Genomic DNA, 20747 nt, shown 5'->3' on the forward strand with positions numbered 1-20747 from the left:
CTTCAAATGGAATGTAAAGGCAAAATCATCTAAACTCACTGTCATTGTCCAAATATGTCTGAACCTTCAAAGACTCAATACAGTTACTTTCTGTTTTTTTAGTTAATTAATTCTTCAATGAAAAACCTCAGACACAAAAGTACAGTGATTACATTTAACCTTATTGGGTATAAAAAACAATGGAAAACTCATTCCCAAATGGGACACTCTTCCAGTAAAAATAGTCACCCAAACTTTAACCTCACTTGGAGATTACCTGACCACTATGAGGCCATCATTGTAATCATTTCAGACACACGCCAAACAAAAGCCTGTCTGTATGGTTGTTTATTGTCTTGTTGCAATGGGTGGCCTAGCCTGTGTTGGACAGTGACGGCTCACTGCATCTATTGGATTAGGGAAGGATTTTAAACTGGGATTAGGCTATTGGGCTGCAGGCAGCATGGGGCATGTGTGAGCCTTTACATCACTGGGGTGTGTGTGGGTGTGTTTCTGTGTGTGAAAGTACTCAGACACCACAGTGTATTTATTTTTTGTTTTTGGACATTTGGCTTTACTGTCTTTGGCCCAGCGCTTCGACCATGAACCTGTTTTGCTTCACTCTGGTAAGAATCATCTTCTGCACTTTGTGGTACATATATAGTAATACTGTAATGATAATCCATGAAGAAATAGAGAGGAGCAGCAATATTGTTGTTGACATGGATATCACGTTGCTTCCAATATTGTTGTTGTATGTGGATTAATCCAAATACAAAGACCAGCCACAACATTATGAGTACTAGCATACTGTAATGGGATCCAAGGGTGTATCACAATTGCTGTATTTACTGGTAATAATATGATGCCATAGTAACAGAAAAAAAAAAAATAATAATAATTTTGGTTGTCTTAATTGGAGGGATGACAGATCCAAAATAATAGAAATATGTCTCAGTTTAACACATTGCAGTTTTACCCGACTGTAAATGGCCAGAACATCAAAAGTCTACCTGTGAAATACTGTCTTTAAAAAAAAAGGAAAAAAAAAAAGAATGTCGAAAAGGGGCTCCGGCCTCTATGTCGACCTCTTTGATATACTATAAACAATATCAGCTATAGATCTGCTAATGAAAGGGCTAGTTTGAACACACTAGGGAGTCAAAGATGCATTTATGACAAAGACGTCGGGTGAGTAGGCTATTTTAAAAAGGGTTTGAGCAGAACCTCCAGAAAGAAGCGAGAAGGCTTGGAGGGGACAAGGACATTCGCAATGGGCAGAAAATGAATATGACTCATAAACGTTTTGACTGCAGAGGCGACACTCAGTTAGGGTCAAGTTAGTGATTTTGACGGCCTGCCATAGCCACAGAAGTGAAGTGGCATTGAGTTTCTCACCTGTTTCACACTACACTTTGCCACCTTTCACATGAGACCATTTGTGAAAAGTTTGATATGTCACTCATAGCCATTTTGACTGCAGAGGCTAAACCCACTTTGGGTCAAGTTTATGTGTTATGCACATCAGAGTCCGCATCACAGCAGATGCTGCACCGATCCACCAGTCGATCTCCCGCTCCATCCTGCCCTCACTCATGAACAAGACCCCAAGATACTTACACTTCTCCACTTCCAGAATCTCATCCCCAAACCGGAGAGGGCACTACACCCTTTTCCGACTGAGGACCATGGTCTCAGATTTGGAGGTGCTGATTTTCTTCCCAACCACTTCACACTCGGCTGTGAATCGCTCCAGTGAGATTTGGAGATCGTGGATCGAAGAAGCCAACAGTACCACATCCTCCGCAAAAATCATAGATGCCACCAAACCGGACCCCATCTACTCCTCGGCTGCGCCTAGATATTCAGTCCATAAAGGTTATAAACAGAATCGGTGACAAAGGGGTTCGGTACCGCATACTCCCGAAGAGGTCCCTCTTAGCCAATGGGACGCCAGGAAGATGCTAGTTAATAGCCAACAGCAGAGCAGCTATGAGTATGTTGCGTTCAGGAAACTCTGGAGCTGCGATTAGCAGCCCATACTGCCAGTAGCAGCCCATACTTTTACCTTTCGTATCCTGAAATTTCTTTCGTAACAAGAGGCAATATTTTCCTGTTGAGGCGTTTTGTAACTTGAAAATTTCGTATGAAGAGATTCGTAAGTAGGGGTACCACTGTACTCTTACTCCGCTACATTAGGCTACATTGAGCCCGTTACCTAAATCCCCTCCGCGTACGTACGTACGAATCTTTCCCTCTCTCTCTCTCTTTCTCTCTCTCTATCTGTCTCTCTCTTCTCTCTTCTCTCTCAGAGAATTTAGTTTGTCAGAGACCTGCGCCAGGCGCTACCATGTGACTGTGTTTCACCAATCAAACGTAGCTGTATGGCCGTATAGCCCTATGGGGTTCCATTTGTGCCAAAAATATGTTATGTGTCGATGATAAGTGTCTATGTTATACGTCCATGATAAGTGTCTATGTTATGTGTCGATGGTACAGTACGTGTCTATGTTATGGGGAGATGATAAGTGTCTATGTTATATGTCGATGATAAATGTCTATGTTAGACGACATGCGGTCTTATTCGCTCATTCCCACCACCGTTGCGAAACGCCGCTTTGTTTACAGCCGGGATCAACTTTGTTTTGTAAAATATTTTCAGCCTGTATAAATTTCTTTCTTTTTTTTTCTGGTAACCTGCTGTGCCTTCCGTAGGCCTTTTGGGGAGTATTTTTGGTCCGTTTAGCAACGTACAGAAAAGCGCCAAATAAATCTGACTTGATAATAATAATGAAGGTCTTCGCCCTCTAATAATAATAATAATAATAATAATAATAATAATAATAATAATAATAATAATAATGAAAACCCCGTAATAAGTATTTATTGATTTATTTTCCTGTCCTCCATTGAGTTCAATGCCTTTGGCATTACTGACATCAAGGGGTAGAAACAGCGCACAGCACATAGATAGACAGGGGCTCAGAAAAAAAAAAAAAAAAAAAGAAGAAATTAATAAATGCTGAAAATAAGACATACCCAAAAGTTGATCTAAATTTGAAATAAAGTGGCGTTGTGTCGCAACGGTGGTGGGAATGAGCTAACAGGACCGCATGCATACTTTGATACATATTATTTTATTTATAATAATTTTGTTAAACACTGACACTTATCATGGACGTCTAACATAGAAACTTATCATCGACACATAACAAAGACACGTATCATCGACCCATAACATAGACACTTATCATGGACGTCTCACTTGGACACTTATCTTCTACGCATAAAGTACTTGAATTTACCTTAAGATTATTTTAAGCTATTCTTTAATGAAATGTTATTCATTTTATTGATTGGATGGACTTAAGGCCGTAAGATGATTATTTTGTATTTTCGTCTGATTGAATGGTTGTTTTTAAAAAAAATAAAAAATGAGACATTGCTACAGTTACTCAGTACTTGAGTAGTTTTTTCACCAAGTAGCCTACTTTTTTACTTTTACTCAAGTAATTATTTGGATGACTACTTTTTACTTCTACTTGAGTCATATTATTCTGAAGTAACAGTACTTTTACTTTTAAGTACAATTTTTGGCTACTCTACTCACCTCTGCATATATATATGGCATCTTGCTCATGCAGCATAACTGTAGAACCAACTGATTAAACATATATTTTATGTATATATAACTATATATATAACTATATATAAATATATATATATATATATATATATATATATATATATATATATATACTATATATTTATCTTTTTTTTTTATTATTGATTTTCATACTGTACCATCACAGAAACGATTGATTCTTGTTGGATGAGCACCGACAGCTGTTTATTTTTTTTTATTTGGAGTTGATCATTTTAGTGTGTTAGATTAGGCCTTTTTTTGTTTAATCTTCTTGTGTTTGGATCCAGGATGGCTCCTCCGAGAGCATATATGAACCACCCCACAACTCATCACCAAAGGACGTGTTACCAAAGTACCACTGCAGCCCTCTTCTAAGGCGTAGACCTCAATGGACTGGCTCAGATCCAAACATTAGTTATGTAAGTTTTTGATACGACTCAGAAGTAAGTCAATCAAACACTGCTTTTCCACAATGAGGGCAGATAAACATTCACAATAGTCGAAGCTAGTTGAAAATATGTACAGTATTATTACTACATGCATCCAGATTAGCTCGTTCCAGTCATTTTTATTATATTTCATTGTTTAATTGTTTTGTACGTTTCTTTTCTTTTTATGTTAAAGTTCAGTTTTATCTGTTTTTCTTTCCCCAAGGTCCAACCACCAAATAATGTAAGACTAAAAAGAAACAATAGAAGGTATGTGCATCTTCTTATTTGGTTAAATACAAATGTTTGTAACAGGTTATACAGTATATCTTTGTGTTTTATTTTTGATATCTACTTTCTTAATTATCTGAAACAATTTAATACACATATTCGTTTGTCTATGTTGTAGTCACTTTGACATCCGAACAGCTGCACGTAGGTACATAAAAAGGTGCCAAAGCATGCATTCCAACAGCTTGAATTATCATTATCCATTGGGCTATATCGGTTGCAAAAATATGCCTTCTACAATAATTTCTTCTCCGGGGCAACACTTAGCAGTGATTTGCCCTTAACTAATTCCCTACAGAATTTGTCTATTTTATTTTATTTTTTTTTAACTGACAACATTTTCAGACCATTATCAAAGCATTTTGAGGTCAACACATGCAACAATCCCTAAACCATCTATTCGTCCATTATCTGGCGCTTATCATGTACTCATCCAATGGCAGGTTTTATCCAAAAGGGAAATACCATTAGACGTCCATTCACATTTCAATTAAAATTCTTCATTTAACCTTTCAAACCTGGTACCTGGAGTAGCTCACTCAAGCTGTGCAGCACTGTATAATTCATCTTTTTTTTTTCTTTAGCTGAGCTAACACTTCTGTTATTCACCTTTTTTCGTACTACTTTTGTAGGTCTTGCATCCCAACTTCGACGGCAGAAAATGAAACATCAGGTTAGTGTAAAATGATCGTGAATTAAATACTTTCTATTCTTTTTAATAATGCTTATCATCTCAATCACTTGTTACAATGACATTCTTTTTGTAAACTGTGTTATTATGGAAGTGTCTTTCCTTACAGAAATAGATTATAAATGTTGGACAGCATCAGGTTTCAAGAATGATGTCCATCATCAAGAGAAAGAACCAAAGATAGTAGGTAAGTAAAATGTTAAAAATGCATTATTTGAGATTACACCAGACTTGATTACAGCCTTAAAGAGATAAAAGAACGTCGACTACAAATTACATGCCCATTTTTGACAATATCTAAATCAATAACATTCTTACCTGATCTTACGTGGACATCTAAAGCAGCCTGCCAAAGCAACACTGACGACCGAAAGAAGGAGCTGAACTGTGAAAAGATGAAAAATAGTCATCTAGTTCAGGTAAACCACATTGCCTTTACGCTTTCATCTGGTTTCACTGCAGCAACAGTATTTTTTTATGGATTCACATTTCCATTCCCCTAGTTTGATGGCCGGTACGCAGCGGTACGGTGTACCAGAACCAGTCGAGTATTTTCTTCTTAAAGCACTGAGGGTAGTGTTTTGCAAATCTGCATTTGAGAGGTTCTGAGGTTCTGAGTTTGAAGCTCGATGCAGCAGTCCTGTTTTGAGTTTGCATGCTGTCCACTTAAATTGGTTTTCTCTGAATAAATATACAATATATGTTGTACATGGACATCAATAAATTGTAACCATGCTAAACTGGCATTGAGATATACTGTTTCACTTCAAATTTCATTTACAGTGAATACAGAAAGTATTTAGACCCCTTGAAATGCAAAAATCAAAAACTTTCATTTTATTTCTCATTAATGTACACTCAGCACCCCATCTTGATAGAAAAAAATGGAAATGTTGACATTTTTGCAAATTTATGAAAAAAGAAAAACTGAAATATCACATGGTCATAAGTATTCAGACCCCGTGCTCAGTATTGAGTACAAGCACCCTTTCGAGCTACAGCCATGAGTCTTCTTGGGAATGATGAAAAATGTTTTTCTTTTTTCATAAATAGGCAAAAATATATTTCAGTTTTTTTGTTTGTAAAGATGGGGTGCTGAGTGTACATTAATAAGTAATAAAATAAACGTTTTTGATTTTGGCAAATTGGTCATGACAGAAAGTGAACATTTTCAAGGGGTCTGAACGCTGTAACTCTACTATCTAAAAAAAAAAAAAAAAATTATATAATACATTCTTGAATCCACACTCTACCCCAAAATTAGGTACAGTATGCTGTATCTAGATTTTCAGAGAGTGTGGGCAGAAGTTAAAAGTCATATTATCTAATGTCACTCAGTGCAGACATAAGTGCTTGAAGAAAACACATTACAATTATTTGCCCGGCTGAGGAGAGTTTATCTTTCTGTAATCCTGTGCCCTCATGACATTGTGTGCCGGGCATGCAGGTAGCATGCGTGTGTGGATGTCAGTGCACGTGCAGTTGCATGTGAGTGGCCTTGACACTGATTGTCTGTCTTTGCCCGTCCTCTATGCATCAGAGTATTGGAATGGAGCTCCCCCAAACTTTACTTAGAAATCTTTAATGTCCTGATGTTTGAACACAAGTGAGGCTACTGAGGGTAAAGGCAGCACGTGAGTGAATGTGGGTGAGGTCGGTTGTACTGTACGCAAGCCAAATCAGATCCACTGTTCGCTTTAATCTGCTCTATAATCTTTAATCTTCTTTAAAGGACCCTTTACACTTGCACCTAACTCTACACTATGGCCAACAGTCTTGAGGGACAAGGCAGTAGTTGCTTGTCCCATACATTTGCATTTCTATTTAAAAAAAAACAAGGCAGCCAAGACATCTATCATGTTGTGTGAGCGCTAGTCTTAGTGCTCAAATGTAAATCCAACTAAATTTTAAAACACTTTATTGGGAATGTTTTATAATGATTCATTTGACCAGTTTATCTTATCTGAACAACTGTTTGCTTGATTTTTTTTAATGTTCACATATAGAAAAGGGTAGATGTATGACATTTGCAAAATAGCAGCTCCCATCACATATTTTGGCAAAGTATGGCTCAGGGCCACATCTGTCCCGCCGACAGTCTCTGATCGGCCCACACAGTGACCATGAAGTCAAAGTAAAATGTAAAATATGTGGTGCTTTTATTTTTGAAAGTTGTGCTTTTGTTTTATTTGCACACGTGTGGACTCTCGCACAAAAAAGGTACCAAGAGGCAAGAGCTGCGACTTGTGCCTGCAGTGTTGCCAACTTAGTGACATTTTTGCTATATTTAGAAACTGTGTTGAAACAACTTTTCCATCAAAACAGACTAGCAAAAATGACAACAGTGGTCTGAATGTTAAAGATTAAGTGAACCCAAAAATATTCTTAACAAGAATATGTTCTATGCAGGCCCACGAGTCGAAACATGGCACAAATACTGTGTCTATAGAATATGAGTTAAGCAGTAAAATCCACCTGTTTTTGTCCATCTCAGGGGGCGGCCATTTTACCACTTGTTGTTTACTGAAAATGACATCACAAATGCTCAGGGCTCAGGTAACGACCAATGAATGCTATCATTTTCCAGGGTTATAAAAGTGCAGAAGAGAAAGATGGACCGATGACTTCAACATCAAGAAGACTGAAGATGCTACATGATTTGGTGCAAACCAATAAAGGACATCAGAGTGGTTCTGGAAAAGGAAAGAACCGGACTAATAATAGCAGTGAGTATTATGGTGTCGTATCTACATTTGCCGTGTACAGTACTGTGCAAAGGTATTAGGCCACCTGCCTTTGCTCTTTTAGTGAGCCATTATGCATAGAAAAAAATGACATAATGAAACATTAAATGGTAGGAATACAGTTCAGGCTATTACGCAAAAAAAAAAAAAATACAACCAATTTCCATGATATCTTGTTGAGGGGCAGTGCACAGGCTTTGAAGGAACTAGTTATATTTTGGTAAGAATCTGGATGAAGATGTGAGATCATTTTCCCAGTCGCTGGGCAGTGGGTGCTGCAAACTGGTCAAGGTCAGCTCCTTGGTCAAGCACAATCGTAATTGCAGCATAATTGTAACAAGTGAGGATACATGGATGGAAATTTTAAATTAAACACGCATGCTACAATTAGTTTGCAGGTGCAGTATTATTATACAGTACGTTGTAGTCTTTATTTTGCTGAGGTCCATTTTCTTGTTCTCTTATCATTGGCTAATAACCTCATGACAAGAAATCTAAGCAAATAAAAGGGAGCCGTGATCTCTGATTGTGCAATGAGGCATGTTTTTTGTAGTATTATTTTAGTGGAAAACTATCCATCCCAAATTAAGGCAAGAAGATTTGTGTCAGCTGAGCTGAGCCAGTACTTTTCAGTGAAAAGGAGCATGTGGCATCAGTGGAACCAACCGTCCATCCCCCATAATCATAATCGCACCAATAATTTTTTGGTCATCCTCTATGAAGCAGAAAGTAGCCTATTAATTAACAAACACGGTATTGTTATTACTCAGTGATGTTGTAATTTGATATGGTCTATATATCATTACGAAAAGAAAAAAAAATCCAAAGTCTGTAACTTTTGTGCAGTACAGTATATTCTAAACCTTATTTTTGTCATATAAAAAAATAAAAAATAAATCTGTACTCATTGCCAGATAATTCATCAGACATGTTAAGTAACAGCAACCCAGTGTTCACCTGTATCGGCTTGGGCAAAAGAACAGAGAAGAAGTCTTCCAGAAGTGATCAGCAGCTGCAGCAAGAAGAAGTAAAAAACCTCGGTGTGGATTTAAAGACGGAAGCTGTTTGGAACCTGATTGACTGTTCTCAGCCCTGTTCGCCCTTCAATCACACTTGCCACCAACATGGACATGAGCTGTGGGTCTCCGGTGGCAACTTGTTGCTTCCTCGGGCAACAGAATGGGATCGCTTTGAGAATCTGATTCGGGAATTGGACAGAAAAGAATCTGATCTTCCTTCTACCGCAATCGCAGACTCCACCAAAGATATCCTATCCACACAAGGCAAAGTAAGATTTCATGCTATTCTGTAGAGATTCAATTAGCTTCAACTTGATTGGCATTACACACATCAGGAAATCAAATGCAGACTGGATATGACCACAAACATTCACTCACTATCTTTCCACTGAATGTGTCCAAACCATCTAACCAGCTTGGTCTCTCCAGCTTTGCCTCCAAAATTAAATCTAACCGTGGCTGTCCCTATGATGACCTCATTTCTAATCCTATTCAAGCTCTTCACTCCAAAAGGGAACCTCAACATTTTCATCTCTTCCATCTCCAGCTATGCCTCCTGTCATCTCTTCAGTGCAACCATCTCTATGTCGTATATCAGGGGTCTACAATCCTGTTCCTCGAGGGCTGCCCTCCCGCCAGTTTTCCATCTCTCCCTTCTGCAACACACCTGATTCAAATGATCACATAATCAGCAAAGTCTACAGAAGCTGGATAAAGGTCCTGATCTTTTCAATCTGGTGTATTGCAGCAGGGAGAAATGGAAAACAGGCAGGACACTGACCCTCGAGGAACAGGATTGAAGACCCCTGTCGTATATCATGGCTGACCTCACCACTGTCTTATAAATGTTTGCCTTTGAAACTAGCTACGAGTCTTCTATCCTCCACCTCCACCTGTTTGAATCCGTTGTTTCACCTCCTTATCACAATTCCCAATGACCTGGACTGTTGATCATTACCTATTTCAAGTCCTCCACCCGTGCGCCACCGCTCGTGTGCTCCACCTGCTTTTTACCCTTACTGCGGAACACAATGTCATCTGTGAACATCATGGTGCTCCAATCTAGCTCCAGCTTATCCATGACCATTGCAAGCGGGAAGGTGCTCAGAGCCGATGCCTGATGCAGTCCCACATCCACCCTAAACCCGCATCACACCTCACCAGCTCCCACGTGATCTTACAACACCACCATCCTGTGCTGTCTGGGTACATTCTCACCTACCACTCACTACCTTGCAGTCACTGATCTCAATCAAATCGTCTGCAAACGATGAAGTCTACGTGTGTGCTTGTACCTCCTACAGCCATTTCCTTCCTTTTGGCAAAATCTAGCACTATCTGTCTCTCTAGAATCCTGTCCTGGATACCAAACCTGCCTATCAATTCTTCATCACCCCCCCGTTGCTGACACAACCCTAGCTTGGAATCAGTCTCTGGTTTGAACTGTCTTATACCCACATAGTGCTGTATTCCACATCCTCTAAAGACAGACCACATTTTCATCAGTGTTCTGTGGTGCAGAAGTTGTTTCTTCTTTTTTTCTCTCAAAAATTGCAAGGCGTAATAAACTCATTGATAAATTTTGTAACCTATTTATTATCCTTGTTTCTGTTTCAAACTGGCTGAAGCGTACAACGACGTGTACGGTTTATCCGAGCAGTTGAACATTGAGGTGTCAGGTCACTAACAGTCAGCGTTAGTAAATGAGCAAAAGGCCAAGAGAAAAAGATGATCACTGAGCCGGAGTAAAAGACCATTAAACTAAAACAAATGGTCTTCTGGAAACAGAAGCTAGTGCATTATTAATACTCGTGTAAATGGTACTTGATGACTTTAAAGTAAAAAATGCAGTGAGATTTGGGAAAAGAGAGACATGTTAGACATCAGTGGTTCTCACCAATACTCGTAGAGATAGTTTGAGCTAAAGTAATACTCTTAATTTAAGAACTGTATGGCTTTTGGAGGTTGACCTAGTTTCAGAACAGACATTTTTTTTAATGAAATAAACACCAACCGTTTATAGTGTAGGTTCACTAGGGCATCATACATCTTTTAAGCAGCTGTTGTCCATCTGTCATCATAGCACATACCATTTAATCTCCCTTTTATCCTACAGTTGACCAAATTTGGGAAATTGGTAACCCCCACGGAGCTGTCGCCCTTGATGAAACTACAACATGATACAAGATCTTTGGTAAGAGTTTACCCATCTTGACAGTGTGATATTGTGACAATGAGCTCTCCTTTACCATATGCTTTGTGTTTAATGCTGCAACAGAGTGGATCCAAACTAAGCCAGAGGCAGGCTGAGGACTCACCACGAGCTGACACGAGGCCCATTGAAACCACAGCAGAGAAAAAAGTTACAGCTGTCACTGTATGTCCACAAATCTTGATAGAAGAAGTTGTAAAGCTTGTGTAGTCATCGATATGTAGTAATTTTTGTTTTTTTGTTGTTGGTACACAGTTTTCTTTTAATTAATATGGAGTATAAAGGCCACACTGATAAAAAATAATACAACAATAAATGTATAAAATTATAATAACAAAATCATAATTGGAAGTTTGTCATTTTACACAAAATAATTCAGGTGGCAGGGGTTGCATGTTCAAGTTAAAAAATTTGCTCCCGAGTGCACGCCTCTGAGGTCTGAGCTATAAAGCAAGTACAATCTTGCAGGATTAAGTATTTCCCCTGCATGACCTTACATAAACTTGGATGCTGAGATGTTTCATCACATGAGAAGTCTAATACAGCAGCTTTGTGTCATGACTCAGCTCAGACTCATTTGATTTTGATGCCACCAGTGAAAAAAAGAAAACACAAATAGTTGAGGACATAAAAAAATTGTTTCCTTTCATTGCAGTGTGTTGACACCCAAAATCCAGAGGCTAAGAAGAGTGGGTCTGGTGTCGTGAGGATACTCACTGAAGGATGCAAGGTCTCCAGTAATTCAATGGAAAGCCTCTATAGCCTCAGCAGTAGACAAAGTTCATCAAGTAAGAACCTTAATTATAATCCACTCAAAAACAATGGCATGGAAAAAGTAAAGAAAATCAACACGTTACAGCAGTCAAGTCATCCTTCCATTTTATATACAGATGGTGTCACTGATGAGCTGCAGCCTATTTCAGCTAAATTTGAGCTGCAGGAAACATAACATAAAACACATTTTAAAACAATATGATAGGATTTGTTCAATATTTATTCTGGAAATTCTACCAGCAGATGTTGATCTGGTACATTTGAATTTTGTGAAAGCAATGACGCAACTATGAAAAACTATATTTCATTTCAATGACGAGTGCACTATATTATACACTATATATAAATTCCAATAGAATACAAAGTAGTGATCAGGGAAATCGAAATGAGTTAATGAGTCTAAAAACAGGACAAACATGAAACTATATACATCCATCCAATATCTATACCGCTTCATCCTCACAAGGGTGCTGGAGCCTATCCCATCTGTCTTCAGGCAGTAGGCGGGGGACACCCTGAATAGGTTGACAGCCAATCTCATATATATCTCAATAATGGCAAGGCATTCCTTTTCCACTATGGCGCAGTTCTTCTCTCTCGGTAGCAACTTTCGACTCAAGTAAAGTATCGGGTGTTCCTCACTTCCATTGACCTGGGCCAGAACAGCACCCAGAACCACCTCCGAGGCATCTGCCTGGACCACGAACTCCCTGTCGAAGTCTAGGGCAGTCAACACGGGCGTCGAACATAGAGCCCTCTTCAGGTCACTGAACGCCTTTTCAGTCATGGGGTTCCACTTGATCATCCGGTTGTGTCTCTTACTTGTCAAATCTGTAAGAGGGGCGGCTATCGCAGCAAAGTTAGAGATGAATCGCCTGTAGTAGTTAGCTAAACCCAGGAATGACCTCACTTGTTTTTTGGTAACTGGTCTTGGCCAGCTTTGAATGGCGGCGAGTTTCGCTTCCTGAGGCTTCACAAGCCCTCGCCCGATGGTATGCCCCAGATAGTTTGTCTCATTGAATGCCAATTTACATTTCTTGGTGTTCGCTGTAAGGCCTGCTTATCTGAGGGACTCCAGAACCTTCTGTACCTGAGGTAAGTGACTTTCCCAGTCTGTGCTCTGAATTACCACATCATTCAGGTACGAAGCTGCATAGGTTCGATGAGGTTGCAGGACCTGATCCATTAAGCGTTGGAATGTGACTGGAGCTCCAAACAGACCAAATGAGACCATGCGGTACTGCCACAAACCTCCAGCGGTGGAAAAGGCCGTCTTTTCCTTTGACTCCGCAGACAAGGGAACCTGCCAATATCCTTTGGTGAGATCACGGGTGGTTGTAAAGCGTGCATTTCTCAAGTTGTCGATCAGCTCATCGACTCGAGGCATGGGATAGGCGTCAAACACCGATACTTCATTAACTCCGCAGGAATCATTACAAAAACGCACTGTTTTGTCTGGCTTGTCCGTCAGTACAATGGGGCTTGACCAGGCGCTCTTAGATGGCTCTATCACTTTTAAGTCCAGCATCTTTCTTACCTCCTCTTCCACAGTTCTTTTGCGGGCCTCCGGTATTCGGTACGGCCTCTAATTCACTGTTTTTCCTGGTTGGGTGCGAATTACGTGCTCTACCAGTTGGGTGCATCCAGGGACAGATGAAAAAACATCCTGGTTCCCATCTACTAGCTCCCTGGCCTGTTGGAGTTGGTGAGGATCAAGATCAGGGCCAAACTGCACTTGGTCCCGAGCAGGTGTGTCAAGAACTCTGGGAGGGAGACAAGTGAACAATGCCTCTCGAGCATGCCATTTCTTTCAGAGGTTAATATGATAGATTGCTCTCCTTTGATCTTTCCGGGTTGTCGCACTTTGTAGTTGACGCCCCCAACTTTCTCGATTACTTCAAAAGGTCCTTGCCAATTAGCTAGGAATTTACATTCCACTGTAGGGACTAACACTAGAACTCTATCGCCAGGTTTAAACTCTCTGGGTTGGGCGGTTCAATTATACGTACCACACTGTTCTCTTTGGGCTTTTATCATATGTTCCTTCACAATGGGCATTACAGCAGCCATTCTGTCTCTCATCGCACCTACATGTTCGATCATGGTACGGTGAGGGCAGGGTTGCTCTTCCCATGTCTCTTTGTCCAGCAGACATCTAGGTTTGTGGGAATAGAGCAAGTCAAATGGTGAAAAGCCAGTGGAAGCCTGGGGAACTTCTCTTCCCGCGAATAGAAGATAGGGGAGCAGCTGATCCCAGTTTCATCCATCCCTGTCGATAGCTTTTCTCAGCATCGCTTTGAGAGTTTTGTTAAATCTCCCTACCAAACCATCCGTTTGAGGGTGGTAGAAAGAGGTTCTCAACTGTTTTACTTGCAACAGAGTACACAACTCCCTGGCAACTCGTGACATAAAGGGAGTACCCTGGTCTGTGAGAATCTCTTTTGGGATTCCCACTATGCTGCTGAAGAGAAAAAGTTCTTTGGCTATTTGGCCAGCATTCGCTTTTCTCAATGGGATGGCCTATGGGTACCGGGTGGCATGGTCTATGATCACCAGTATGTATTGGTGTCCTCGAGCACTCTTAGGCAGTGGCCCCACAATATCCATTCCCACCCTCTCGAAGGGGATTTCTATGATAGGCAAGGGGATGAGTGGGTTCTTGTATGATGGTTTTGGAGCATTCACTTGACAATCTGGGCAACTGCGACAGTAGTTTTCTATTTCTTTGTGTACCCCGGGCCAAAAGAACCTCTGCAGTACTCTTTCTCCATCCCCAGGTGAGCCCCCATTAAGTGTGTGTGGGCCAACTGGGCCGGTGTATTTGAGGCACGAGTAACTGTTCAATTATTTTCTCATTACTTTTAACTACTTGATACAAGAGGTCGTTTTTCACTGCAAAGTGAGGGTAGGTCGGAGTGGTCCTACATCCTACCAAAGTCCCCTCTACTATCTGAAGGTTTTTTAAAGCATTGCAAAGTGTGGGGTTCTGTAATTGTGCCGTTCCGTACTGACCTTTAAGGGACACTTCTGCTGTTGGGTAGGTTGCGTCGTCTTCGCTGGATGCAGATTGGGGTCCGGAGCCCGCTGAGTCCTTCTGCGCGGTGTCTGTTCCAATTAATTCCGCCGCTAATACTTTGGTGCACTGTTTTCTGGGTTTTCGCCTGAGCCGCTTCTATGCTTCAAGCCATAGCATCTGAAAAGCCGGGCAATCTCTGCCAATCAGTACCGGAACAGGAAGAGTCTTTATCACTCCCACCTCTACGTCAAAAGAGCCTTCAGTGGTGGTGAGTTTCACCATGGTGGTAGGGTATTCGCGGATATCTCCATGAACACAGACAACAGGCACTCATTCTCCTTCAGAAAAGGAAGTGCTTTGCACCACGGCCTCCTGGACCAGGGTTCTGGCGCTTCCGGAATCGAGCAGGGCTTCAACATCGCACTGATTTACCTTGACAGGATATGTGGGTCGTGGGATTCCACTTTCCCCCAGTAGGGTGGCGAAGTGGGTGTGTGTGCTACTAGCTGTCGCTGCTGTGGGCATAGATGCATCTGACTTTCCACACTGCCAAGAGATATGTCCTACTTCCCCACAACGATAGCATTGCCGTGACACCATGCCCAGGCTTCCTTGTTGCAGCTCAGATGGCTGCCACCCTCTTCTTGGTTGCAAAGAAGGAAACTGATTTGTTTTGGGGCCACTCGAAGGATGCACTCCGGGGAGGGGAGGCACTGTTGCTCCAGACCCTTTTTGAGGCAGCCTTAACATATCCGAGGCGGCTTGGAACTGTTCAACTGCATCTATTAGTTCCCTGACTGTTGTCAATTTCTGCTGATTTATTATCCTTTTGGCCTCATAGGGGAGGGCTCGTAAATATCAGTCCATCGCTAGCATCTCTATTATTTCTGCAGCGGTCTTCTTCTCTGGTTCTAACCACTGTCTGGTTATTCTAATGAGTTCATGCATCTGGGAGCGTGGAGGGGCATCATTTTTATACAACCAACTATGAAATCGTTGCACCATGCTGAATTTTGTAAGGCCATGTCGGCTCAAGATCTCTGCTTTTAGTTGCTCACAATCTTGGGCTATGTCAGTTTCTAAGTCCTGATAGGGCTTGAGTGCCTGGCCCGAGAGAAATGGCGCCAAGAGACCGACCCACTGTGCTTTCGCCCACCCTTTTTGTGTTGCTGTTGCTTCAAAGGCATGGAGATACGCGCCCACATCATCAGTCGCCCCCATTTTCGGGATGAAATCACTTGCCTTGGATGCAGCCCTTGCCAATTGATGCAGCTCCTCTTCTTTGAGTTGGTTGGCTTTTATTTGTTACTGGAGCAGGGCCGCATTTGTTTCCTGCTGTGCCTCCAACAGCACATGCATTAAGCGTTCCATTTGATGGCCGGGATGAGTTATGTGGATCTTAGAAACCTGCTGGATCAGTTCATCAATGTCATCAGTCTTCACCATCCACCTTTATACCCCATGTGCCCGCATTCTCCACCACATGTGACAGCACAACGGGTCCACCAAGGCAAGAGGGGTCATTTTACACCAGAGTTTCAACAAAATCAATGTTTATTATCTTTGTCACGTGCCAGTACGTGGAAAAAGTCAAGTTGGCAAAGGTATCAACTTAGGTCCTCATAAATTACAAAAATTCCAACTAAAGTCTGTTCTCAAAGTTCAAAAGTTCACTTTCCTCCACGTTGAGTAAGTTGCTCCCTTGTGCTTCTGTCCAGTCCTTTCTCTGTTCTTTTTTCTCCCCCATTGTTTTGGCTCCTTGGTCTTTATATCTTCTCCCTGCCATTCAGCCACACCAGCTTTAATCAAGGAGTTTAAGCAGCTACACCTGTATATGTTTATATATATATATATATATATATATATATATATATATATATATATATATATATATATATATATATATATATATATATATATATATATATATGGATGGATGGATGGATGGATGGATGGATAGATAGATAGATAGATAGATAGATAGATAGATAGATAGATAGATAGATAGATAGATAGATAGATAGATAGATAGATAGATAGATAGATAGATAGATAGATAGATAGATAGATAGATAGATAGATAGATAGATAGATAGATACATAGATAGATACATAGATAGATACATAGATAGATAGATATAGTGGCTGTCCTGTGAAAAACACTTATGTCCAAATTCGCAATGTCTTGACTATTAATGTTTTGACAATTAATGATATCCAATTTGGGAAATAGGAGTGGAGTCAAATAGAAAAGTCTTGACTAATTCTACTGTTTTGTCATGTGTTTATCAGGTGGCATCACCAGTGATTGTTCCAGTAAAAGAGACAGTCTGAGGCTGGAGGATGAGCTCTTTTGCACAAGACAGTTCTGTGGTCGAGCGAGGGTACATACAGAGTTCATGCCAAGTCCATATGACACAGAATCCCTCAAACTCAAGGTATTCAATCCTGGGAAGTTCATGAACAAGAGAAGAAGTATAGAGCAGCTATGGAATTACCAATATAAAGAAATATATAACAAAACTATTACTGTGGTTTAAAGAAGTCAGTAGCACAAGAGTGTGCAATGATAATAACATTGTGACATAGATATAAAGGTATCTAATAAATGAATGACTGTCATGAAAATGTAAATATTGCATTCCAGATTGAGTGTTCACATCCTATGAAACATATCATATTCTGGAATCATTGTGAGGTGGTTGGCAATAACTATGTCAATTGTTTCTATCGTCACACAACCTAACTTCTTATTCAGATTGGCGACGTGATTGACATCATCCAAAAGCGCCCTATGGGAATATGGACGGGGATGTTGAACAACAAAATAGGCAACTTTAAATTCATCTACGTGGATGAGTTAACAGAGGCAGGTCCTGACACATACATGGAAGTGCAAAACCACAGAGCACGACAAAAATGCAGATCCACTGTCCATGAAGTGTTGAGGCGCCTCAGTTTAGAGGTAGTCTTTTTTTTTTTTTTTAATCGGCAAAACATTACAATTTCATATCACTGTGTTCTTTGACAACTAGGACTTCTGCACTTGTATTGCCAGGAATATTCAAGCTCTCTTCAGCAGAACGGTTACCAAACAGTAGATGACTTGATGAGGCTGAGGGAGCATCACCTGACAAAACTAAAAGTGACTGATCCAGAACACAGGCGTCGTCTGCTTGCTGCTGTCGAGTCCTTGCAAAAACTATACTGTGAGTATTGGGAAACTCAAGGTCAGGGTAGGAGTTGTATACATTTCTTGACTTGATTAGATATAGAAAGATGAGTGAAAAGGACTAGATTAATATGATCAATTGTGACTAAAGGTTCAGTGTTTGAATCAAATTTAAAATGGCTTCATTCCTTAAAGCAAATAATGTTTTCAGATTGACTTGAAAGCTTTTACCTCATTTAAATCATTTTAAATGTTGAAACTTCTTTTTTTAAGTTGTCTTAAGTGAAGATTTAAAGTTGGCATAATTGTCCATACTGCTTATCACCATTACAAGCACATTCACACCAAACCACAGTAGCAGGAGATTGGGTTTGAACCCACAACCTTTGAGTCAGATGTGCTAACCAAACAACCACCGTGCCATCAATTGAAGATCCATCCATCCATCCATTATTGATACCGCTTATCCTCACAAGGGTCGCGGGGCGTGCTGGAGCCTATCCCAGCTGTCTTCGGGCAGTAGGCGGGGGACACCCTGAATTGGTTGCCAGCCAATCGCACGGCACACAGAGACAAATATCCGCACTCACAATCACACCTAGGGGCCATTTAGAGAGTCCAATAAACTTACCATGCATGTTTTTGAAATGTGGGAGGAAACCGGAGTACCCGGAGAAAACCCACGCAGGCACGGGGAGAACATGCAAACTCCACAAAGGGAGGCCAGGGCCGGGATCAAACCCATGACCTCTGAACTGTGAGGCGGACGTGCTAACCAGTCGGTCACCGTGCCGCCCTCAATTGAATATATTGAATCAAATAAAAAGGTTTGTAATATATCTTGACTCTCCTCTATAAACATTATTTATATTTATTGTTAAATGCAAATTATTAGGCAAATGGCTAGAATTGTACTGTAAACAAATATTCATTATTAATAAATTATCACTTTTAGTAAATTCAAATAAAATAATTATTAAGATGAAGAGCTCTTAGTCTACTCTTAACTCACATTAAAGTATGGGGGAAAATGACAATCAAGAACAATCAAGAGAATTCATTATTCATTGAACAATACATAAGAATATTTTTACCAAATGCATTTAAAGGGTAAGTCAACCCAAACATATTTTTTCAAGAATATGATCTATACAAGCCCACTAGTTGAAACAAGGCATTCTGATAAATATTGCGTTTGTGGACTAAGAGTTAATCAACCCGTTTTTAGCCATCTCCGGATGCGGCCATTTTGTCACTTCTGTCGACTGAAAATGACATCACAACTGCTAAGGGCTCAGATCAATCACGGATCAAGAACGACCAATCACGGCTGACCTGTTATCTGAAGCTGAGCCATGATTGGCCCTGGGCAGTTGTGATGTTTTTCTTAACCACGACAGAACATTCATACAATTGTACGCATCCCAACATGTAATAAAATAAAAGTCACTAAGGTGATAGTCATTGCCAAATACAGCCTTCCTATGCAGCAATAATCGGAAATATGCTTACAATGATCCAAAAGTGGCACAGCCAAACACAAACCATTATGCAACCAGAGCCCATAAAACAAAAACAAAAGCAAAAACATATTGCCTATTCATACATTCGTATCAAATCCACCTCTAGTACTGGTACTTTTGATATAGAAAATTTCATTTTACACAATGACAAAAATTGTGAGCAAAGACCATCCTTTCTGACGCAATTGATGATTCACTGATGTGTCAAACAAAGGTAGTATAGCGCCAACTACTGCCGATGAGGACCGATGTCAGATTTTTAAAAATTTAGCCTTACATATGGGTGGCTGGTATGGGCCTCCTCTACAAACACCAGATACCTTAACGGCCCGAGACCTGGTCTCAGTACTCGCCCACCTCTAATAATGAGACAGAGTGTCTAAAACGAGAATGCACAGGGACAGATAGAAAGACAGGCTTAATGAACATGAACAGAAGCTGAAAAAAATGACTCGTTCATCTTGGCAAGTTTGTGACAGTATGCAACATGTGCCGTTCTCTTCTCTGCAGCTAATTGTCACTTGGAGAAGGAGCCCAATCAAGAGGCCGAGACCCCCAACGAGAACATGAAAGGAGACATGAATAACTGCCTGAGAGACTCAGGCTGCCACATGCCATCTGACAGCACCGACATTAGTGGAGAGGACACAGACCTTCATTTTCCTTGCACGCCCCCTCAACCTGCTCAGATGAAGGCTTCATGAAATGATAGGTTGCTATTTAGGTGTCGAGGGCCCAAATTAAATGTTTATATTTACATGGATCAACCGAAATTCAAACAGGGGGCATGCTCATGTTGAGCTTTGACTCTCAACCCCAACATTTTTCTCTAGCAAATGTAAGATTTATGTTTGCAGAAATAAATAAAATATTTTATGAACCATAAGTGGAAATGATGTGATGTGATGTGTGTGTGTGGGGGGGGGGGGGGTGGGGGGTGCGTGTGTGTGTGTGTAAATATATATATATATATATATATATATATATATTAGTGCTGTCAAACGATAACATTTTCAAACTAATTAATCTCAAAACTTTCCATAATCGCAATTAATCGTATTTTTGTTTACAAGGCTTGGAACCGATATTTACTTGAGTAAAATCTTGGAATTAATATGGAAAAAATATAAGTATATTTTGATTCAAAGACTGTTCTAATAGCGTTCTTTGATTCTTGAATACGATTCTCTTCCGGTAAAATACAACTGTTGAACGATACACCAAAGACTAATATGGTATTTGAATTTTGCTT

The 20747-nt window shown here is 40.3% G+C and overlaps 1 protein-coding gene across 3 annotated transcripts; it reads left to right on the forward strand.

Moving 5' to 3' along the window:
• The first annotated feature begins 441 nt into the window (after positions 1–441).
• Positions 442–20358, forward strand: samsn1b (SAM domain, SH3 domain and nuclear localisation signals 1b). Of its 3 annotated transcripts, XM_086013472.1 has the most exons (16): positions 442–605; positions 1616–1857; positions 3913–4044; positions 4280–4323; positions 4977–5017; positions 5145–5222; positions 5378–5454; positions 7623–7761; positions 8694–9067; positions 10915–10992; positions 11077–11175; positions 11666–11798; positions 17093–17238; positions 17559–17765; positions 17859–18009; positions 20006–20358. In XM_086013472.1, the coding sequence occupies exons 2-16, from the start codon at positions 1798–1800 to the stop codon at positions 20197–20199; spliced, it is 1953 nt and encodes a 650-aa protein (XP_085869598.1). In that variant the 5' UTR covers positions 442–605; positions 1616–1797; the 3' UTR covers positions 20200–20358. The 3 variants fall into 3 exon arrangements, with proteins under 3 accessions (XP_085869598.1, XP_085869596.1, XP_085869597.1); XM_086013470.1 differs by lacking the exon at positions 1616–1857; XM_086013471.1 differs by lacking the exon at positions 1616–1857 and having other exon boundaries at positions 5381–5454.
• Positions 20359–20747: the final 389 nt, after the last annotated feature.

This window comes from Filicampus tigris, chromosome 17 (assembly GCF_054856515.1).
Source record: "Filicampus tigris isolate MCC_2025a chromosome 17, RoL_Ftig_1.0, whole genome shotgun sequence".
Taxonomy (NCBI): Eukaryota; Metazoa; Chordata; class Actinopteri; order Syngnathiformes; family Syngnathidae; genus Filicampus; species Filicampus tigris.